Source organism: Protopterus annectens, chromosome 16.part0 (genome assembly GCF_019279795.1).
Source record: "Protopterus annectens isolate FY-2018-M chromosome 16.part0, PAN1.0, whole genome shotgun sequence".
NCBI classification, from domain to species: Eukaryota; Metazoa; Chordata; order Ceratodontiformes; family Protopteridae; genus Protopterus; species Protopterus annectens.
The window spans coordinates 639,639,336-639,664,234 of NC_056750.1; the positions used below are offsets into that span (position 1 = coordinate 639,639,336).

Here is a 24,899-nt window from a genome sequence, read left to right on the forward strand (position 1 = left end):
CTCGATCCATGCATCCCCTGTAGATGCTCATAGAATGCACTTGTAAAAGATTCTGCGGTTTGGGCAGCATTATCCTTTAGCAAGGGGGCTATGAAACTTTCCACCACGGTCTTGAGAAGTGTGAAGTTGACTTTTGAAAAGTTTTTCACAGTGGTTTCCTTGACTTGGGGTGGGGTCGGGATGTGGATGTCCAGTGTGATTAGTTTATGATCTGATCTTACTAGCAAGGGGTTTACCTCTGGTGTGGAGCACTGATCCCCCATGTTGGTGATGATCAGGCCCAGTATGTTGTCACCTCTTGTGGGCGTGGTGATCATCTGTTCCAGGGCATTTGAGTTTATAAACTCTAGGAAGAGTTGGGCAAAGGAGTTTGTGCTAGAGTAGTTAACCCAGTCAATGTTTGGATAGTTGAAATCTCCCAATATCATGGTGTTAGGTAGGACCTTTGTATTTTCCAATGTTCTCAGTAATGCTGAGTGGGGGTCCTGAGACAAGGTAGGTGATCTGTAGCAGGCTATGATTTGAAAAGCAGCTTTGTCCACTGATAGTTGCACATGGATGGTCTCCGAGGCCTCGTGATGTACTACTAACCTGGAGGCGTGGGCATCCTTTATGAAAATGGACACCCCCCCCCCTCCTTTTGTATTTCGGTCCGGGTTCTTGGGCCGAAAGGTATGGTATGAGTTGTAGCCTGGTAGTGCTGGGGTGCTCTCTGGAGCTTTGAACCAGGTTTCTGTTACTGCACAGATATCGATTTGTTCCATGCTAAGGAGTGCTTCAAGTGCGTGCATTTTGAGGTTTAGACTTCTGGTATTGAGTAGCATTACTCAATATCTGGTTTCTTGTGTTGTTTATGGAGGTGGGTTTGTCTTTTGAGCCTTGCCTAAAAAAGGCACTATGGGGGTGGCAAGAGTCTTGGCCAGTATTCGAAAGCTTAGGGGCGACAGGTGCAAGCCATCTTTGGCGAAGCAGCGTGGCTTGTCGAGCATGTCGTCCCAGGCTGACAGACACTGGATCCCCTTTGAATGACACCAATAGCTTAGCCAATTGTTAAAACTGGTAATTTTTTTCTTCGCACTGTGGCATCATTCTTGGTGAGGGCAAGATGCTACTCAGGGTCAGGGTCATACCGGCCTGGGTAAATGATCAGAGAGCTCCTCTGTTTCTTTTCATGTAGTCCAGGGAGGTACGTCTCGAGTCATTCACACCAACATGTACAATGACAGAGTCATATTTGTACTTGTTTTGGAGTGACCTGAGTGCTTGTGTTATGTGGCGGATCCTGGCACCCAACAGGCAGCTTACAGTAACCTTCTCCTTGTTCAGTCTAGTGAGTGGGACATCAGTGTGCCTGACAATAGAGTCACCTATTACTAGTGTATTGGGTGTATTCTGCCTTAAGGGCTGTGGTTGCATGGCACACTGACATTGTGAAGTATATGATACGTGGTGATTGTTTGAGGGTGGAGGTTGCTTGGATGTCTGCTTTGGAGGTCTCTGCTGCTTAGGCAGATTTTTATTTAGAGTCTCCGAGTATGTTTTTGTGTATTTATGTGTGTTGTTTGCTGGTGCATGTGTGGCTGTTTTATGTGAGACTGGAAGTGTGGTGCAAGGGTTTCCCTTCTCCTCTTGACTGGCTGTTCCAGTCATGGGTTGAGAGAGCTTGGCCTCCAGTTTGGCTGTATAGTTGCATCTCTCACATATATTTGTGTTTGTTGGAAGGAGGAGAGGGTTGTCCGTGTACATGAGACAATTGTAACATTGCCTCAAGATTCCCAGATTCACCAGCTGGCCTGGAGAGTATACGTGAAACTGCCCTTTGGACATGCCTGTATGAGTAGCTGAACTGTTTTACTGATTGTCCAGTAGGGACGAACTAGGGAGCCTTGTACTATTGTATAGTAAAGGGGGAGGTGTTGTGTTAGCGTTTATTAGTACTTACTGAGAGCTTGGAGCAAGTGCTGGGCTGTAAAAGGAAGTTAGTGTGCTTAATTTGAGAGTTTTGACTAGTTATAAGGGAAAAATTTTACAGCAGACTTCGTGGAGCCTGGAATAGTTTAACCCTAAATCACAGAAACTCTAGAAAATCAGTGTTTTAGGCAGAATTAGCTAAAAGCAGCAACAAAATGCATAAAAATGATACTTAATCACTCCAAAGTCTCTCTTTTGTCTCTCTGCTGCTGTAGAACTCTGCAGGGCACCAGGCAGGAGCTTGCTGAGCTGTTTACTAGCCCATATCTGCAGTTTTTCTGTTTGTAAAATCTTCTTTCTCCATTCCTGTGTTGGTTTAGTTTTCCCCTCTTTATAAATATAATATCATGTATTGTTGCCCTTCCTAAGGGCCTGCATCCAAAATCCTATCCTGTATACTAGCACAAAAGCCTTGCAAATGTGTGTTTTATAGCAGGGAAATGAAAGAGATAGAAATTAGCCCAAAATGGCCAATAAACTACTAATTTCTGGGCTGAAACCACTCCTCCAGGGACATATAGACTGCTCAAAGCTCCCTCTCTCACAGTGAACAGAGAAACATACTTCTATCCAAGTAAGGTATGGGCAAACCCAGAAACTTGTAACACAGCCCTGAATTCAGCACTAACCTGAAAACTGGACTAAACTAGCTTAGAAAGGCGGGAAACTTAAGTATATATATATATTTTTTTTTTCCCAGAAAATAAAGCATATACAATAAAAAAAACACTTTAAATGGACAGAAATGGCTATCACACTTGAATGTGTAGCCTACAACAGTTAAACAGGTAATTTAAACACAAAAACATTTGTAACCATGTTTATTATATGTCACCATATTTTAAAATTGTACTATGTTCTACAGCTGTTTTACATCTGTTTTCTTCTTGTCTTGCGTCCTTAACTGGACTAATGTCTATATTTAAATGCTATGTTTTTAACTGTATAATGCAAATAATACTCAATGTGAAGCTTTTCTCCCCGGGCCTTCGCTGAAAACGGACTTGTGTCCAGTTGGACTCTCCCGGTCAACAAATGTAAATAAATAAAACTACTTTGTTAAAGTGCAGGCAGTAAAATAAGTACAATATGTAGCTGAAACAAGCTTTTTAAATCACAGAAACTCTAGAAAATCGGCATTTTAGGCAGAATTGGCTAAAGGCAGCAACAAAATGCAGAAAGATGATACTTAATCACTCCAAAGTCTCTCTTTTGTCTCTCTGCTGCTGTAGAACTCTGCAGGGCACCAGGCAGGAGCTTGCTGAGCTGTATACTAGCGCATATCTGTAGTTTTTCCTGTTTGTAAAATCTTCTTTCTCCATTCCTGTGTTGGTTTAGTTTTCCCCTCTTTATAAATATAATATGTATTGTTGCCCTTCCTAAGGGCCTGCATCCAAAATCCTACTGTCTCCTTATTTTGTGAATTACTCTCCCCACCTTGTTTCAACATCATTTCTGGCCAGTATGTTTTTTGCTTCAATGAAAGCACTCAAACAAGAAACTAAATTTTCAGAACCTCGTCATCCCCCATTTAACTTACAGCAAGCTATGTATATTTTCAAAAAAGTTTACCCCTCCAGATAGGAGCAATTGCCCTAAATGCACAGCTCCATCCACAGGCATTATCTAATCTAACATTAAGGTTATCCGTGCTAAAGTGCATATTTTAGTATGTTTTCCCACTTAAACTACAATCTGTTCTTTTATCAATATCTCACTCCCAGATATGAAAAACACTCATACTTTCAGTGGGATTTATTGGAGAAAATTAGCAAGGAGGGGGAAAATTACCATAAAAGAAAATTCTCTTGTGTAGAAAGCTGGCTATCCAATGCTCAGCTCCTACTCAACCCAAGTAAGACAAAAATTCTCCTGTTCCAACCTGCCAAAGCCACTCCAGAAGCTGAAGAACGGATTATATTAACTTTAACTTCTTTCCAATCTTACTGTATTGAATTTTAAAGCCTGGGTACCTTGCAACTAATAAGTCCTTTCTTGGTTTGCTGTATTTAATTCAGACAGTGATCACTGATAAGACACCACCCCCACCTCACATTTAAAATACTCCTGACTTGGACACTATACAAGATTGCTTTACAATTTACATCATATTTTTATACAAATATTAGTAAGATCAAAAACTGTTTTACTTTGTTACCTTTTCAGTGCATTGTGTGTTAAACGTTAATGACATTAAGTGGCATATAGACTTAAAGTGGGATATATGCTTTACATTCTACCCATAAGTTTATAGCACAGTCGTCAAAATTCCAGTCTTTTTTCAACCAGTTTTTCAAAACCACATTTCACGTGCCTGTTTCTATATTTAATAGTACTGATGCTTTATAGTTTCCCATTTATTCACTAATTTTATTGCTGCTGGTTTTCTTCTTGATCCTCCAAGTCTTCCGGCAGCAGTCTCTGGTTCTAGTTGTCAACTGCTATGTGTTTTTCTGTCACTCAAGTATTTTTCTTTAGTACAATGGAAAAGGTTTCACTGGCAATAGTCACTGTATGGGCTTTGTTACCGTTAGAAGAATGAGAAGCATTACACACTTCTGCTTGCTGACTCGCTGTTTGATGGCTAAATGTTATTTCCTCCTTAGCCAGGTATGCATCCAAAAATGGCTTTGATCCCCCCAGAAAAAAATATTGTGAAGAAAGCTGGATTCAGTAGCTTGAATCACATAACCTGCTTCTCAACATTCTGATTGATGGGGATAAACTTGTTTCTTTTTGGCCTGGTATACAATGAATACTCATTTTCCTTAATCACTCTGTTTCCCCAATTTTAATAATTTTCCTTTCTGACACAGTTTCATCAGGAGCAATGTTTTCTGTTATGATTACATCTTTACTAATATAGGTCTTATCTAATTTCACATGTTAAGATTTGAAGTATACACATGGTGTGCCCTCTCAGTTAACAAATTCTGATGTGGAATGCCAGTCTAGATGGCTTACCTGTGCTTTCACAAAATTAATGCATTCTGTTCCATCCAGTTTCTCTGTTGCAGCAAAAATATTAGGGTTTCTCTCCATGCTGTTTCTTCTATCTGTACTTATCTTGAAGCCTCATGCTCAGCCTTTTTTTTTTTCATTTCAGCTTTTGATTTTGCAGTTTTATCAGTTCATCCAAATAGCTAGTTCACACTTTTTGTATTTTCCTAGCCTTTTATTTGACTTTACAGTATTTCTTCAGTGTTTCATATAGTTTAAATTCTTTGAGTATATTTGATAAATTTTTTTCTCTAAATTAATGGAAGCCATCTCCTGTATCAAAACTGAAACTTGAACTGCTTTTTGCTGAGTACTGTGTGATTCTTCTTAGCCAGAGTTGTTTCTTTTCCGTTTCGGTTTATTTTCCCTTAACCATCTTCACATTTATTTGCTGGCATCCAGCCAGTATATTTACTAGCCAGTAATTGAATTTTTCCCAAATGAATAACTTTAACTTGCTTATTTTCACAGTTGCAGTTTTCATACTGGATGAGATTTAATAGCAGTGTGCGGCTATCTTGGAAGTCCTTCATGGTTAAACTTTGAGTTCAGTGCAACTGTAGGACCTAGCAGTGTGGATCTTCGTGGTAGGTGTAACACACATGCTCTTGCTCTGTTAGTTATCTATAAAGGAGACAGTTCTTGATGAGTCTGGGATATTCCCCAACCATTCCCTTACTTATAGGTGATCTGTTCTTCCTGGCTTTGAATGATGGATTTCCTTGGGGAGTCTAACAAGTATATATCACTTATTAACAGTGAAAGTCCAAAATCTTCAGTCTCATTTCAGGATGGTACTCAGTAGTGACTAATGTGCCAAATTAGTGGGTACAGTGGATGAGCTGAAACTTGGTATCATGTTGTATGCCAGATACAGTGTGCAGATCATGGGAATCTCTGAGAAAAAATGCAGAATGCTGACTGGCAGGATAAAAGTAACCATAGGATCTGTAAAGGTTTGGTTTCTTATTTAGGACATAAGTTTGTATGCTGTGCACCATGTTTTTTTAATGAGTTTTATGTCACAAACTTTAATAGTCTCATTCCAGATTCACAGGATATTCTGCACCTACCTTTCTGCTCATACCCCCTTACTATATCACTGTAATTACAGTGTGCTCTGTTTAACAACTGATAATTATTTATGATGTTAAATTACCTTTGTTTTTGTGGCATAAATTATTTTATTTTAACTAATAGCCTAGATGTTAAAATTGTCTGTGTATTGCATTCATGTTGACAAGAAAAAAAGAATATGGGGCAGCCTCTGTGTAAAATAATATGGACAGTGAAAGATCCATTAATCTCTAAGATGTTTGAGCAAAGAAGACTTTGGTGACAATGTTTTTGACCAAGAAGGCTTTTCAGCAGAGCTGTAGTATATGCAGCGGGCTTGGCCTGTTATTTTGGGGAAGATATCAGTCCTTACAGCTGGCTCGACCATCAGTGGTAAATTGTATTTTGGCCATAGCGTATTTTTGTCATAAATGGTGTAGTCAGCTGCTGAGTGTGCCATACTGTCCCACTCAGCCATTGCTGGCACCTATAATTTGGCCTATATTTTAAGTTAATATTTCTACAAGTTTAAGATTATTCTCACGTGCTTAGCAAACAGTTATTTCAATAGCTGAGCTGTCATATAGTCTTTTGGCATGCAGACTTGTTTTTGAAAGCAGTGGTTGCAGTGAAACTTTTTTTTTATTCTTAAAAATAAACTATTTCCATACTTTTTAAAATTTTAGTATGAGAAAGAATTACCAGAAATTACTGCCCGTGAGATCCAGATGTTGATTGACCAGGGGGAAGCAGGTCTTGCTGAGGAAATAGCAAAAGTGGAAAAACCTAAAGAGCCATCAGGTAAGCAGAGGATCAATTGCTGATCGAGATATTGTTGCCTTTCTTTTACTGAAATGTATGGTGAAATGTTGATTGTCAATGTTGCATATAAAAAGGAGATTAAATGTTGCTTTGTGTTACACTTAGGAGCTTTTTGTCTCTGTTTTAAATTATGCGCTTGTGTGTATAAATATATACAGAGAGATAAATATAGTGTATACATGTGTGTGTCTGTGTATGTATGTATATATATATATATATATGTGTGTGTGTGTGTGTGTGTGTGTGTGTGTGTGTATATGCATATTTATCTATAATATAGGTTTACTATCAACATTTCAGTCAACAGTCACTCGAACTGGGATGGTCGAAAGACTGTTTTCCAGTTCGCGTAACACCAAACTGAATATGTTGGACTCCACAACAGCGAATGCAAGTGTGCATTCGTTGTTGTGAGGTTGACAGACTGTTTGGAGATCGTATCCCTTTCCTCACTGTAGTGCAATCTCGGAGTTTGTATATATAAGTAGCAGGAGGTGGGGCTTGCCCCCCTGCAAAACTTTAGTTGGAAATCACTGGAAGGCAAGGTATGTTGGGTAATGTCGAATATCGACGTGTCGACATTACCATTTTCATTATTTTGCATAGATGTTTTTATTTTCACTGATGTTTTTTGAGAAAGTCATTACTTGACCAACTGAGTAAACCATATGTATTTCTATATTATTGTACACACACACACACACACACACACACACACACACACACACACACACACACACACACAGATATACAAAGTCCCATTCCGGGATCTACTCTACAGAAAGTTGAACTTCATATGATCAAGACTTTGATTGACTTTCTGAAATGTTGAAGCTTTTGAATGGAGATCGTGGTACAGTGGTGATTGGGGAATTTACCCTTCTCCATACTGTAGTGCGATTTTGGAGTTGGTTTATTTAATTTGCAAGGGAGTGAGGGGATGCTGTCTCCACATGGGGGTGCAGAGGGGCTTGGCTCTTGCAAAAATGTAGATTTTTTTTTGTTTTCCGTCATTCAGTCTTTTGGAAAGTCTGTCATATGATTTCTACCATATGAAGTTAGAGTTTCAGTTGAGTTGATCTTTTGAATGGACTCTGTGTGTGTGTGTGTGTGTGTGTGTGTGTGTGTGTGTGTGTGTGTGTGTGTGTGTGTGTGTGTGTGTGTGTGTGTATATATATATATATATATATATATACATATATACATATATATAAAGTGGTAGTAATAGATGTCAGGTGGTAGCAGTTCAAATGAAATATAATGACTAGATATTCAGTTATGAATGAAGAGCATAAACTTCCTGAGCTCCTGTTTAAAAGAAAACTCCACAGCAAAGATCACTCCTTTTTTTCAGATCTTTATTGGAGGGTCTTGTGATAAGTGCTTCTGTCAGTTATAGGAATTCTCTTGTACTAATCTTGGAATTGACAAAAACACTCATCATGATTACCTTCAATAAATATCTGAAAAAGGAGTCATCTTTGTTGTGGAGTTTTCATTTAAACTGGCACTCAGTAAGCTTACACTTTTTCAAAATTGAACTTCTGGTTGTTATCTTTTATCTGAATTTCTACCATCTTGCATATCTTACTTCCACTTTTACATTTGTTCTAGCGGACTATCACAGTAACCCATCAGGTTTGAATTGCCAAGCCCCCAGGGCTCCATAATCCAGTTGACTATCTTGGTGAGTGTCTATATATATATATATATATATATATATATATATATATATATATATATACACACACACACATACATATACACACACAAACATACACATATATCTATCCTGAAATCCCACAAGACCGAACGTTGTATCTGATGTTGTTTGTGGGTTTGACTCCGAGAATCAGAACCAACTTGGCCATATACTAAAGCTTCAGGATCCGAGATCGGAGTTCCTTCCCTACCCATAATATTACTCTCCTCCAAATCCCATTTGCCGCTGTTTGATTAGCATCAAGAATCTGATCGTCTGAGCTCCTTGGTGTTTTCTGTGTGAGTTTAAGCAGTTTTCTTGTATTACCTTTACTTCTCCGTCCGATCTTTAATTCTTTATATATATTTCATATTTGATGGTGGGTGTTTTATCTGTGATTTTTAATTTGTCTTCTTGTGACAGTTCCCTTCTGTTTTCTACCCCTTTCTTGCTGTATTCTTCTCTTGACTTTAACAAAACAAATAATAAATATTTATATATATCTAGGATCAAACCGAGTCTTTCTAGTAGTTAATATACTTTGATTGTTGGGCGGCCACTGTGGTGCAGCGGTTAGCGTTGCCGCCTCACAGCAAGAGGTTCTTCAGTTCGATCCTTGGCTGGGGTGCCTTCTGTGCTGAGTCTGCATGTCCTCCCTGTGGTCGCGTGGGTTTCCTCCCACATCCCAAAGACATGCTGTAGGTGGATTGGACACTCTAAATTGGCCCTAAGTGTGAGTGCGTGCATGTGTGTGCCTTCTGTGGAAGGTTGGGTGCCGGGCTAGCAACTCGACACTGTAAAACTCCACTGCCAATCATGAGCAGACAGGTGATCCGCTGTGGTGACTCCTAACTGGGAAAAGCTGAAAGAAGTAGTATACTTTCATTGTTGTTTGTGTGTGCGGTTTCATTCTTTACTTGGATATGGCTAACCCCAATATTTGTGCTGGGATCAGTCAAAGAGCCCTAACTGACAGGAGAGACAGATTGATAATGAAAGGCCTCCTTCTGCTTCTTCATCTGCCACACCGTCCGCTTCAGGGGCTCATATCCCCTCCAAAAATACAAAATACTGCAAGAGGTCACCAGGTAGGTCCTGTCAATCCAAGGAACCTCCTGCCAAGTCAGCCAGACCGTTGGATCCAACTTCTTTGGCTCTCATAGTCATCCAGGCCTCCCCTCAACACTGGAGTTGTTGTTTCTCCCTGGAGATGGTGACATCTAGGCCCCAGTCCCCCTCTCCTGTAACAACCAAGACCAGCTTCTAGGCCTACCTCCGTTGCTTCCTCTGCTAGGTCGTCTCGTAGCCTTTTCGAAGCTGAGGTTGACAGCATGATGGTATAATTTCTCAAAGCACAAATCCGGCCGGGGATCCTGCTTGCTGTGTCCCCCTCTGGAACTGTGAATAGTATTCCTGCCTTTGTGCCCATATTTCCTTTTCCAATCACACCCCTGGTTTCAGAGTTATCAGGCCTAAACTGTCCTGGAGTTGAGACATTGGAGCTGACTGGTGTGGCTACCTTGACTCCGGTCTCTCTCTGACTCACCCAGCTCTGACTGTTTTGGAGCAGAGTGGCTGTTGGTGCTCTAGCTTTGGCATCTAGTCTGAGGAGTTGATGTCAGCCATGACGTTTTTAGAGCTGTCTCTTTTTCCTTGGAGCCTCGGCAGTTGATAACTTGGCTTTAACTCCCCACTTGGATCCGGGGGCGGTGGGGATTCATGGAGCTTTCCTACTTGACAGCTATGGTTCCAGCAGGGGTGCTGACCTCCAGCTACCTTTGTGTCTGAGCCATCTACATTGTCTCCTCCTGGACAGCTTGCCTAGAAAGACTTCCGGACAGTTTCCCTTGTGTAACATCCAGGGTCTTCCGATATCTCCCCTGAGGGGGGTCCCTCAGAAACACCAATGCAAAAGGAGACACTTGGATTCCCGTTTGGAATCCCTTATATAGGACACCAATCTTGATGAGGGGGTAGGGTCCCCTAGATTGCCACATGAGACATCATGGAGTTCTTACTCCAGAAAGGTGGTTGGTCTCCTCAAAACCCTAACCCTGAGGAATCGGTGTTTCTGGAAGCTTTTGGGTCAGGCCCATGTGCATCTTGGGTGTCCCCCCCTCCCCTTGTTGATCCCCTTATCGACATGATGTCATGCAGGGTGTGGAAGGAGCTTGTCACAGTGGAACCTTTTCCAAAGTGGCCCAAAAAGATTCTTAGTGCCCCTCCTGACCAAGCCCACTGGACCATGGGTGTTCCAGTAGATGCCATGGAGGTAGCAGCAGCCACCGAAAAGGAGCTGGCCCAAAAGAACTCCACCGTCCATCCCCATAACAGAGTCTAGGGCCTTGGACAGGTTTGGTAAGCGGGTATACGCTTCAGCCACCTTCTCATTGCGAGTGCTGAATTATTTAGCACAGGTAAGCAGACTACAGAGAGACTTAGTCAAGGAACTCTCCAGTTCTGCTCCATGGTCAATATCTGCTAAGGAACAGAAGACCTTTTCCTCCAAGATGGCCACCCTTCAGTCTATTTCATACCTGTCCATGAGGTTAATTTCTCATGCAGCAGAAGGTGCCTCACAGGTGGCCAGATCAAACATTGGTACTAAACACCATTCCCTGGATGTGGCTGTGAGATTCTCGGAACCCTACAAGGCATCCTTCATCAACCCCCCTTTTAATGGTTTGACTTTCTTCAGTCCAATGGTCAGAGAGACACACTCCTAAAGTAAAAAGAATGGAAAGATCTTTTCTGATATCAGAATCTGCTTTGTTGCCCCACAACAGACTTTTGCAGGAACCAGCGTGGAGGTAAGAAGTTGTGGTTCCGAAAATGTCAAGGTCCTTTTCAGGGTTCACAGGGAGACCTTCCTCTCAGAGGCAGAGGGGGAAATGGTTATAATGGCAGATGCCGGCCTTGTGGCAGAGGGGGTCCAATGAACCAAGGGTATCGAGATACCTTCTCTGACAGACCCAGTCAGTGATCCTAAGGGATTGCCCGACTGCTTTTCTCTGGAGGCAGTCGGGGGATGTTTGTCTTTACATCCAACAGCCTGTGAAACCATCACAAAAGATTGTTGGGTGTTAAAAATTAAATCCAGAGGCTATTCTGTACCCTTTTTTCAAAAAATCCTTTCCAAGCAGAACCCTCCCCAGTGTTCCACCCAATGAGAATGGGAGTCTGCAGCCTTAGAGGTGTCAAAGCTGCTCTCAAAAAGAGTAATCCAAGGTGTCCCCACAGGCCAACTTTTAACAAGCATCTACTCCAGACTATTTTTAGTGCTAAAAAGATGTTGGACCTCCGGCCCATTCTGGACCTTACAACCCTCAACAAATTGGTTGCCAATTCGAAGTTACAAATGGTCACAACTCACTCCATTCTGCCCTTCTTGCAGAAAGATGACTGGATGTGCGCTATAGACCTTCAGGACACATACTATCACATCAAGATGAACAGATGATCCAGAACGTTCCTCCGCTTCCAGCTGGGAGCCAATCACTACCGGTTCAAGTACTCCCTTTTGGTCTTATTATAGCCAACAGGATGTTCACCAAATGCACGGCAGTAGTAGCCGCTCACCTGATATCAGGTGTTTCGATATCTCGACGATTGGCCCCTATCTGCTCCCACCAGGCATCAACTCCTAGAAGGCAGAGAGTTCCTGTTCCACTTAGCCTCAAGCTTGGGCATCTCCAGCAATCTAAAAAAGTCACAACTTCAACCAGTCGAAATCATAAACTTCATCAGAGCATGCCTGGACACCATGTGTTCTTTAGCTCTTCTTCCTCCGGACAGAATTTCCACCATGAGGTCTCATGCCAAACAAATCATAGACATTCCTTCTCCCCTACAACCCTAGTTCTAAGGGTCTTGGGGTTCATGAAAGCTATGATTACACTGGTTCTGTTAGCACTCCTTCATGTGAGAGTACTTCAGTGGACCATAATAATGCCAACAGGGTTCGTGCCATTGTGTACATAACACATGGCCAGGGGGTGTAGGTGCCTGACAATGCAGGCGGAGGGCCTGTACACCCCTGGAAGGGCAGTATTTGCACAGTAACATACACCTCGCTGGTCATTATTGTGCTACGAGAATGGGCTATCTATTTTTTTATATTTTTTATGTAAAATAGTTCCTCCACCTAAAGTTTTAAACGTGCTGTAGTATGTGTAAATGGTATTGGAAGTAGTATTTTACATCTAAAATATAAGATTTTTCAAAGAATGTCCAGATTTTTACCTCTTTTGTGTGTGTGTGTGGGGGGGGGGGGGTCTGTTCATAAAATGTATGGTTTGTTAGGAAATCACTGGAGATTCCAAATGACATACATTTGAGTTTCATGTTATTTCCTTCAGAAAATGTATGGTAAAACAGATCCTTTTATTCTACCAACTTACTCATTTTATGACAAATATTTAAAATCTGTGTTTATTTTTGAGCTTTTGTTTCCCTGTTTAAGGTTTTATCCAGATTTCTTGCGCTAAGTGGTTGAGATATGCATGCCTCTTAATTTTAACTACTGCTGCCACAGCTTGATCCATCAGTGTCTCTCACTCTTGCTCATACACGCACAATTCCACTTTCATGCACGTATATACTCACACATCTAGACCGAAACATACCCACATGCATGAACACTAGGGTTGCCACCTTTTCAAATGGCCGAAGTGGGACATTTTTGGTACAAACATCAGATTTTACAGGCCGACACATTCCCACATTCGGTACAAAGGTTAGAACTTAACTTTTTTGCCTAAATAAAAGCTTATTCTTGTAGCATTTTAGTTGCTTATTCTGTTTCTTATAACATTTAGGTTATTTTAGATACAGAATAACTGTTTTATGCAACTTTTACATAAAGTATAGGAAATAATTTTGTCCTAAAATCTCAGGACATTTGCCATTTTTACAATTTTTTTGTCAGGATACAACTTCCCAAAGAGGGACTGTCCCTCGAAAAGTGGGACAGGTGGTAACCCTAATGAACACATATGCAAGCACACACACCTGTTTCTTTTTTAGTGTTGATTTTATATTTGCTAAAGTGTAAAAGAGCTGCTTGTGAGTGCAAAATAATAGCTCCATCAACCTGACTTTCATTTTCATGCACGCATACACTCGCGCACACAAGCATAAACACACAGGTTTCTATTTTTAATTGAGTTTGTTTTAATTTTCCATTCTCTGGACAGCAAAAGCACTGCTTATGTAGTATAAAATAATGCAGACCTTTGGCTTCCTTAAGCTCGAGTTCCACTGCAGCTTAATATGCTGACATGAAGTATCTCACCTGTACATTAACACCGTAGTGGAGGATGTTTATTTGCCTAATCTCTAATCTCTGATATGATGGAGATTGTTTCCCTGCCATGGCCTCACCTCTTGGAGGAGCCTGTCAGATTAGGTCCTTCTGAAAACCTTTTCACATATTTGGTTTACCTCTTCCAGACCTTCAAGGTGTATGTCATCTTCTCTTGATGGCTAGGTGCTCTTGTTACCTTGACATGATGGTCCATATCCTTGTTTATGTCCAGATGCCCAACACCAAGAAAACATAGAAAGATAAAAATGGATGCATTTCCCTAGGTTTGCATTAGAGTATGGTGTGGACTTTTACGTTTTGATCTTTTTGGTACTGGACTATCTAGCTAACATCTGAAGTGTGATTAAAAGTTTTTTCTGTTAAGGATCATCTGGCAGCAATACCCAATTTCTATTTAAAAGTTGAGAACTCTTTGCTGGAATCACTAAAAAATGTATAAATTGTAATTGAGAGGAGTCTCCCTCCTCAGACCTCCAGTTTATTAATCTCTCTACCTTGGGATCTCAGTTTCATGTTGGAGTAAGTAGCACAGTCCCACTTTGAATCAGTATTGAAGTCTGAGCTCAGATACCTCTCCTGGAAAATTATTTTCTTTTGGCTATTACATCTAATAGGAATACATTTTAGTCTTAGACTTTGTATTTCATTTCTCTGTTCTTGGATTTCTCAAGGATAGGGTAAAGCTGTGCATCCGACCCTCCCTTAAGTCAAATGTGGTGACTGGGTTCATCTTGAATCAATGCTTAACTTTCCAGTTTTCTTTTGAAATCACTGTAACCAAGATGAATATCTTCTGGCTTGCTTAGATGTGCACAGACAGTTACATACTTACTTTCATCAAGTTGCATGTTTACTTCCATCAACATAAGCATTTTAGTAAATGTAAACAACTTTGTTTCCTTTGCATATTCTAAACTGGGCAAAGGTTTCTAGAGCCACACTGTCATGGTACCTTTATAGACTGCATTTTTATCTCCCACAAGCAAGGTAAATGTTTTCTTTGTGAATCATATGTGCATTCTTTTACAGGAATAATCACTTCATTTGCGTATTTTTGTAATGTCATTTTAGATATTTGTGCAGCTGCTACTTGGGCTTCACTGGGCAGATTTGTAAAGTTCTGTAAACTGGATGTTTACCTCACAGTGATAAGTAACATTAGGGTCTAGCTAGACTACGCAGGTTGGTTGATAGAGACTGTCCTTGTAATAGAGGATGAGCCAGACTGTGACAGATACAGAAATTATGCATTTGTGTTTGTGGTTCATTGTCCTTTACATTTCCACTCACCATCTTACCAGGTGGTGGGGATGGGGGGGGGGGGCATGCATATATTTATATTGTGTTTGAATGAATGCTTTGATAATGTGTTGGTTAGGTGCTGACTGGAGTCCAAACAGGCTCATTTCTGATCTGGAGAAAGACAGTTGTGTGCTATACATTATGGGAATGGTGAATGACTTGAAGCCTAGCAGTACTGGTTTTGATGCTTAAGTGACTAAAAGCTGGTGTCAAACATAGAGTGGGAGCAACCATGCTGATCTACCTTTATGGTAAGCACATAACTTTCATTTTGACAAACAGCTAGGGATGCTTGGATAGTTTGAGAAGCTTTGAATCTTTCTGCTACTTACCCATAGTTATATCAAAATCAGATTAAACCATAAGTCATCTTTCATAGATTTTACAATTGGAGCTGTGAAGCAGTAAAATGTATAGCGTTGGAAACAGGTATTCTGTCCTTAGTGGTCTAAATAAACTAGCTCAGGATGCAATTAAAAAGGTCTAGTAGCAAAGTATGCATTCATGCAAACATGCTGCTTAATACACATCGATCGATAATCACTTCAGAAAATTATAAGGGAAAAACCATGAATGAAGCATACCATTCAAAATTAATCAATGTGATCACTCCACCGCAGGACATGGAGATACACTTTAGAAAACTCCTGCGCAAACTTAATCAGAGGTATATGCCAGGGTGCTGTTGAGATAAGTGGCAATATCCCTTGCATAACTGCAGATGTGATGATTAGCTTAGTTTTACTGGATCAGACGATATACCTGATGGATGTTCTTCATATACATCACTGTTGTAGTAATAACTACTGAGACTTTAGTGGCGGACAACCCAAGATCTAGGCCAAAGTCCAGGGGTTAGCACTTTTTTTTCCCAGTGCTGGTAGTACAGGCAACCTGTACGAGCATCAGTATATTTTCTGTATAAACCTGATATCTTCCAGCACCTTTTCAGCTCTTTTTTGCCGCTCTTCCCAGTGCATGTGCCATGCTCCAGCATTTGTTGTCCAGAGTTGTTTGACCTGCTGTGGAGTTCAATCCAGGTAAGTACTTATGTGGTGAAATTGTCTTCTTAATGTTGGTGAATTTCTTGGTATAGCTGAACTGCTCTTTTAAAGGATCAGATGACTGATTGTGTTGCTAACAGTGCTTGAACAAGTGCAAAGTGAGCAAATAAAGATTAAGCAAAAGTGTATAAAGCATTTCACTATCTCTTTAGTGTTTCTCCATGGGGAGAGATTAAGAGGATGGTGTCACATAGTGATCATTCCCACAAATTTGACTTTTTGTGTTCTGTAATGCACATCTGATCAAAACAAGTAGAGAAACACAGATGTGAGCAGTGGCTTATAGAAAGATGCTGACAATTAACACAGGGTGGCATAGGTGACAAAGTGAGATCTGGATCACTAAAGATGCCTCTGGAGTGAGGTGTTACTTGTGACTTCAGACAGCAAACTGTGGTTCCTTCTGAGTAAATAATAGCCTATCAGTGATCTTCTTTGTATGATCTTCTGCAGGTGAGACACTAGACGGAACCAAGATGTAAGCAGCTGCCAAGGATTTTGTCTGCATTCTGCTTATCATGCAAGGTAAAGCTGAGCAAAGAAGGTTGGAACTGTAGACAGCAGTTAGCAGTAGCATAATTATGGACTGTGACCATTAGTACCACGAGTTATTCCCTGGCGCATATTTGTGCAGATTAAAATAACTTATTTGAATAACAGTGAAACAGGCAAAGGTACAGCTGCAGAAATGGGAGTGGCAGGAAGAGAGGAGCAAAATGGGACTGTATGGTTGGTAAGGTGAAGTAGGCAGGAATCAGTGAAGTAGGGGCAGTATGTATCTGTATGGGTATTTGTTTTGATTAATTTCACAGGTAATTGAAATGAGCAGCTACAGGCCCTTTTTATTAATGACCCAGTTATAGAAGTAAGCTAAGATCAAGGAAAAGTAGAATAAATAACATTAAAGTTAAAAAGATAACACAAGTAATGGTATTCCTGCATAATAGTAACAAGGACGCAGAATTATACAATCTTAGTAGTGAAAGGTTATTTCATTGCTAAAAATGAGAAGTAAATAATATCATTAACTTAACAGGGATGCAGAGAAGAATCCAGGCAGTCTGAAAAAACTAGCAGGGAAAGGCAAGGTGGAGAATATCACCAAGGACATTGTATAGGAAACTAGGGCAAAGAAGATGTCAGAGGCTATGAAAGTGTTAGTAAGGCTTTCAGAAAGCTTCTTGAATGCTAATGAGGTTGTATGAGGAAGTTCCCAAGGGGATGCAAAAGTTGCTTGCATGTCATTGTACATTGGAGTACCCAAATTGGATGAGACAGTGGAGAAGGGCTATAAGGAGCACTAAAGAGATAGCCTGCAAGTGCAGGAATGTGGAATGCAAGGTGATGTATTAAGTGCACCTGGTATAACTGGCCAGTGCATTTGGCCAAGAGAAAATAAGGATGTATATCTACTGGCTTGAGCAGTTGGCAATGGTGCAGGGTATATATATTGCTAGGAAGATTTGAGGGGAAAATTTTGGCATATTGAGGGAACATACCACAGACAATTATGGAAGGGGTGACTATGTTAAAATCTAAGTTGTATCCAAACGGGTGTGTGTTTTTTAATGTATGTATGTAAATGTAGGTAGAAAGGGGGAAGCAGACTGAGGCATAAAGACTTGATAAAGGGAGTAATGGCTGACAGGACCAAAACAAGAAAGTAAAGGAAGGTGGAATAAGAATGGGCAGTTAGCCAGAAGGGGATAGGATGGAGAATACTGCTTTGTAGTCCTGTGATTCTGCTGCTGAAGATGAGAGAGCTGTACTCCTCTTAGACGATGAGGACATAATGGGCATTGGGACTGGAGGGACTAGGGCCATTGAGCATAATGGAATGGGATATAGTGGTACCAGAGTTCAAGGTTCATAGAGAAGACGATGTGAGATGGAGTGGGTGATCATGTAGTTGAATGTAATCCTGGTTTGATCAGGAAAAGCTAGCCAAAACCTGTGTCAGAGTAGTTAGAGTACCTGACAAGGAATGGGAAGGCTGATGGACGATACTGTGTACTTAGTGGAATAAAGGTGATGGACTTTTGCACAGATCAAGACATGTAAATGGAAATGAAGTGCAGTAATTATCCTTTGTAAGGAGGAAGTTATATGGCAGTGTTCGACCATATGGCATTCACTTAGGATCATAAGAAGTTACTAGGCTATTGGCCCTGAGGCCCTTGTAAGCCTAGCCAAGAGTTTAGCCCATGCAAAGACAAATCCGCACCCGATGCTCCCGTCCAGTAGGGACATGGGTGGAATCCCTGGGATGTATTTTCTATTTCCCATTCAGTTATCCAGATTCCACTTAAACATGTGTAAAGAGGTACTCTGCTTGATGTGGAGAGGGAGTCTGTTTCATAGATGGGAGAGTCTCTGGGACACAAATCTGTCCTGCCTGCAAGTCCTATTGATGTCACAGACCAGGTTGAGGCTGCATGTGTGTGGGTTACTCCAGTGGAGCTTGACTTGTGGATATGCAGCAGTCCCATCAAGGCAGAGTCCGAGATCACCCTGTATGCCAGACAGAGGTCACCTTTGAGGAGTCTATATGAAACAGAGTAGAGGGGTAGGGCTTTTAAGCCTATCTGTGTGTGGTAGATTTCTGAGGCCCTGGATTCTCCCCTGGTGAGGAACCTCTGTGGTCTCTCCAGCTGCTACATGTGCTTTGCGAGGTATATGCCGAATGGGGCGTTGTTCTCAATAATGGACCTTATAAGGAGAGAATATAGGGATGTTATGACCTCCTTGTCCCTGGATGAGATACCCTTACTTATGAGGTGGGCCATGTAGAAAGCTTTCTGTACAATGGAAGCAACATGGGGGTCAAAATTCAGGCTGCTATCAATCTGGGTGCCCAAATCCCTCATGAATGACATGACTGTGTGCTTAGAACGTTGTTACTATTGTGATAATTTGTGGGGACATCTCTCTCCCCATAGGGGATGATGATGGATTTTTTTGTATTCAGCTTGAGGCCATGTTTCTGGCACCAGTCATTTGTTTGGATGAGACCCTCTTGGAGGATGTCCACATCACTAGGGGAATTGATTACAGCTCCCAACTTGAAATCATCTGCAAACTTGGTCAGCCATAGCCCACTAGTTTTGGCCTGTATGTCAGAAAAGTATATCCCAAATAACAGAGGCCCCAAGACCGAACCCTGGGGTACGCCACTCGATACAGGTCTACTGCTTGAGGTGTCTTCTCCTGTTTTGACTAGGTGGGTTCTATCAGTGAGCTAGTTGGCTACCCATCTGGTAACATACGGATCGATGCCTAGTTGAGAGAGTTTAGTTATTATGCCCGAGTTGGGGAATAGTGTCGAAGACTTTGGCCAGGTCACGTTAGGCAGTGTGCACTGTCTTCCCCTCATCCATGGCTTTGGGGACTGGGGGACTGTCTCAAAAAAGTCGACCAAATTTAACAGACATGACCTCCCCTTGACTAAGTCAAACTGCGTGGGATAGAGTGTTGGGAGGTTACCAGTGTTCTTGTTAATGAGATCCATTATAATCCTTTCCATGGCCTTGCAGATCAGGCTAGTTAGGCTGATGGGCTTGGTTTGCTGTTGACTTCAATATGAGTAGGATCCTGGATCTAGTTTTAAGTAAGGCTGGATTAGTAAGAGAAGTGTAGTAAAATACCACTAATGACCATGCCACAGTACATTCCGTTGTAGGATGCAGATGTGTGTATGGTGTTGCTAGGGTGGTGGATTGGCTGCAACAGTTTTGGAAGGACAGTGAAGGAAAAGCTGGGAGACTGGCAGGGGACAGTGAATACAAAGTAGCTAAAGGGGACATATTAGGAAAGGAGGCATTTGTGAAGAAGTGGTGAAGATAGAGCAAGAAGTAAAGCACAGTCTGGTTGTTGGAAACAAGATCATAGAAGCAGTAAAGGAAGAGGGTATCCATTAATTGACAGCAGTAATGAGGGACACCCTCCTCTTTTACTGATGTGATGAGGGTTTCCATTAAATGACAGCATTGATGAGGGACATAGTGGCTAGATAAATTTTATTTACTTATTTTACATTTGTTAACCGGGAGCGTCCGACTGAGCACAAGCCCTTTTTCAGCGGAGGCCAGGGGAGAAAAGCTCAAAAAATATGTACAAAGCAGTTAACATAGAATTAGAGGTATTAAGCAGTTTCATGTTACATGCAATTTAAAATCTATAACAATTTAAATACCACTATAACCAAAAGGACCATATCAATAAAAGTACAGTAAGAAATATGTTACAGTTAAGTAAATTTGCTAATATAAGGTTCAGTAGACAGTATAGCATAAGCTGACGAAGTTAATTAGAAAGTTTGCTAGGTGGGGTTCAGTGAGCAGAGTAAAGCTAAAGATTAGGTGGTTACAAAAAGCATAGGATGTATGTTATAAATTACAGTGGGAAGATCAAAGCATCTGTGGCTAAAGCTGAAAGGAACCAACAGGTCAAGTCAGGGTTAAATACTTTGCAAGCACAAATCAAAAAGAAAAAGGAGAGGACAAAAGTCATTCTCCCATAGGTTCATAGGTAGGTACTAGGCTATTGGCCCTAGGGCCTATATAAGCCTAGCCAAAAAATGTACCCTGGCTTTCGCCACCCAAGAAAATTATTTTCCTGTGCCCCTGTCGAGCAGAGCCACAGAAGTGATCCCTGGGGTGAATTTCCCATTTCCCATCCAATTATCTTTGGCCTACTGATGAGTGGCATAGCTAGAGGTTGTACCACCTGGGATTGTCTTTGAGTTTGCCACCTCCCCTCACAAAATCATGGTCAAATGGGGCCCCCCAATACACAGCCCTCCCCACTGCTTCCATTCCACTGTCCCATTACTTGGCTATTTTGCCCCATTTACCATAAACACTGTAATGTACATGCTGCTTTACTTCTACAATGATTATCTGGATTTCATTTAAAACTTTTATTTTACATTGTATAGCACAAACACTAATAGACATTTGCTAAACAAAGCAATACAGTCTTACAGTGAAAACAGACTTGACATTAAAACTTCTTTGCCCATGAAACTCACATTCATTGAACCAGCATTGAAACTCACATTCAAAGAAAATGCATCTGGCCAGTGGCGGATAAAGATTACCTTTGGGCTGTTTTCAAATAGGCCCCTTGCACACGAAACATACATGTGTTCTTTGATACACCTTCCTGATTGTATTAAATTATATTGCTTGTATAACAAAACACACTTGTTAGAGCACATTTTAAATTTATTGTTTTGAGCATTTTTCCAGAAAGCAATGAAACAAAGTGCATGAACCAATAATGACAAACCTGACCAATTCAGAACATTTCCATCATAACAGTCATCTCAAACTTCTACAGTCCGCCAGTATCAGTAAATATGCACAATCTTTGCAGAAGTAAAAGTCATCTAAATAAGTCCACATTAAAGAGATCTGTAACTAATGAAGAGGTTGCTGCTAAATGAAGAGGTTGCTGCTAGCAAACAGCTTTATATTTCATTGTTTCATCTCCAAATAGTGACTGCTTCCCTTGAGGAATAAATTGTCTGTTACATTAAAGAAAATGATAAGCTAGTAATATTGCAATAGGGAATGGAAGGCAAACTGATAACAGGTTCATAGTTACTAGGCATCTCCGCCAAACAGGACATTCTCAGGACTGCAGCATCCACCCCGTTTAAAAGTACAACACAGTACATTATCAGCAATCCATCTACATACTGTGGGAGTAGAACCCACAGCCTTCTGCATCAAAAGCAAGTATTCTGCCTGTTGTGCCACTAACAACACAGACTTGGCATAAGCAGCATTAAACTTCTCTCCCCCTGAAAAGCTATGTAGCACAAGAAATCTGGAAAAAGCCAAAATTTATTTGGGGGGGGGGGGGGACAAAGGCCCAAAACCAGGGACACGTTTTAAACATTGCTTGTATAATCTTAGAAAATTTGCTAGAACAAAATGTTTTGTGTTGCCATGTGTTTCCTGAAAGATAGCCATTTAAGTTTCAGTCTTCCTGTCATTATTTAGTGAATTCACTTCTCACTGATTTGCCAGAAAACCACAAATTTTAAGAGGAACAGACCAAAAGTATGAACCAAACATTCAAGACATTCTTTGGACAGTTGAGAACCATGGACTTAACTCCTTGAGTCAAGTGGTGGTGGCATGGGTAGAGAATCTAGGCTCTTGCTCCTTGTACCTAAGGTACTGAGTTTGAGTCTGAGTACTTCTATCCACCAGTTATACCTAACTCGGGCATTTTACATACACACACACACACACACACACACACACACACACACACACACACACATGCTGCTGTGAGTAGCTTAACACACACACATCTGCTGCCGTGAATAGCTTAACACACACAGCTGCTGCCGTGAATAGCTTAACACACAGCTGCTGCTGTGAATAGCTTAACACACACACAGCTGCTGCTGTGAATAGCTTAACACACACACACACACAAAACTGCTGCTGTGAATAGCTTAACACACACTCATACAAAACTGCAGCTGTGAATAGCTTAACACAAAACTGCTGCTGCGAATAGCTTAACACAACTGCTGCTGTGAATAAGTTAACATACACACACAAAACTGCTGCTGTGAATAGCTTAACCCACACACACAACTACTGCTGTGAATAGTTTAACACTCACACACAACTGCTGCTGTTAATCGCTTAACACACACACACGCCAGACTGCTGCTGTGAATAGCTTAACACACACAACTGCTGCTGTGAATAGCTTAACACACACAACTGCTGCTGTGAATAGCTTACACACACACACACACACACACACACACACACACACACACACACACAACTGCTGCTGTGAATAGCTTACACACACAACTGCTGCTGTGAATAGCTTACACACACACAACTGCTGCTGTGACTAACTTACACACACACAACTGCTGCTGTGACTAGCTTACACACACAACTGCTGCTGTGAATAGCTTACACACTGCTGCTGTGAATAGCTTACACACACAACTGCTGCTGTGAAGAATAGCTTAACACACACACAACTGCTGCTGTGAAGAATAGCTTAACATATACACAACTGCTGCTGTGAATAGCTTAACACACACATTGCTCCTGTGAATAGCTTAACACACACCACTGCTGCTGTGAATAGCTTACACACACAACTGCTGCTGTGAATAGCTTAACACACACACACACACACACACACACACACACACACACACACACACACACACACACACACAGCTGCTGCTGTGAATAGCTTAACACACACTCACACAAAACTGCTGCTGTGAATAGCTTAACACAAACCTGCTGCTGTGAATAGCTTAACACACACACACACACACACACACACACACACACACACACACACACACACACAGAGCTACTGCTGTGAATAGCTTACCACACACATCTTCTGCTGCTGTGAGTAGCTTAACACACACAGCTGCTGCTGTAAATAGCTTAACACACACACACACGCCAGACTGCTGCTGTGAATAGCTACCCACACACATGCCAAACTGTTGCTATGAATAGCTTAACACACACACACACACACACACACACACACACACACACACACCCCAAACTGCTGCTGTGAATAGCTTAACACACATGCACCAAACTGCTGCTGTGAATAGCTTAGCACACATCTGCTGACTGCTGTTTCAGTAACAGCTGCAGACTCTGCTGTGACTCTGCAGTTTCTCTTGCAGATAACACAATTAATGCAAGCAAAGTAAAACAGCTGCAGACTTTCTCTCGCACACACCTTCAATTCAGCACATAGCTGGTTTCAACTTGAGAATGACCGCTGTTAGCATTAGCTTAACAGAATGACTGCTGGGTTTCAGCTTTCAGCAAAGTAAAACAGGGTTCGGCACACAACTGGTTTAAGAATGACTGCTGTTTCAGTAACAGCTGCAGACTCTACCATTTATTTTGCAGATAACACAATAAATGCAACCAGTCAGTCTCTTTGGGGTTTTTTTTTTGCCTTACCTGGAAGAAGAAAGATGTGCTGTGCTGTGCACTGCCTGACGGTCCAACGACTCTGCTGAAACAAGTTAAATTAAATTAACAAATGGCTGTACTTGATATCAGGACCAAAAAAAAAATGCCCAGGAAATTCAGAAATAAGAGTCTACTTGGGAATTCGTGGCACTCCAATATTTTGCCCTCAAAACCAATATTTACTGAGGAATTCGGTACGGTTGAGAGGTATGGTGGAGTGCAAGCCTTGGGCTTAGCATAGATAGGGTGGTTAAGCAGTTTTCAGAGCGTTCCTGTACATCTGCCTTTGGACGAAGAATCTTTATCCTCTTTGTAACTAAGCCAGTCATCCTTTGACCCCACTGCTATTGTAGATTCAAAGCTCTTCCCTTGGAAGACATTCTTCCTAGTGACCATCATAATCACCGTATGGAATTAAGAGCTTCGTGCCCTTATCTGCAGAGTAGATTAACTTGCTAATTTTTCAGATGAACCTGCTGATGCTTAGGACCAACCCTTGCTTTTTTGCCACAAGTGGTGCCCATGCGCTTACTTCATCATTTAGTTCACATACCTATCTTCTTTTCCCTTAATATACAGGGGAAGAGTCAAAAGATTGAATGTTCCACAACTTGGATATACAGCACCAGTTGAAATGTTATCTTAAATGGGGA

At 41.2% G+C, this 24,899-nt stretch overlaps 1 protein-coding gene across 1 annotated transcript in view; it reads left to right on the forward strand.

Annotated features, from left to right (window-relative positions):
- Positions 1-24,899, forward strand: part of REC8 (REC8 meiotic recombination protein) — a 1,573,438-nt gene that overhangs the window by 61,408 nt on the left and 1,487,131 nt on the right. The window contains exon 3 of the mRNA XM_044058157.1: positions 6,714-6,828. Coding sequence (XP_043914092.1) covers positions 6,714-6,828 — 115 coding nt within the window. The remainder of the gene's footprint in view (positions 1-6,713; positions 6,829-24,899) is intronic.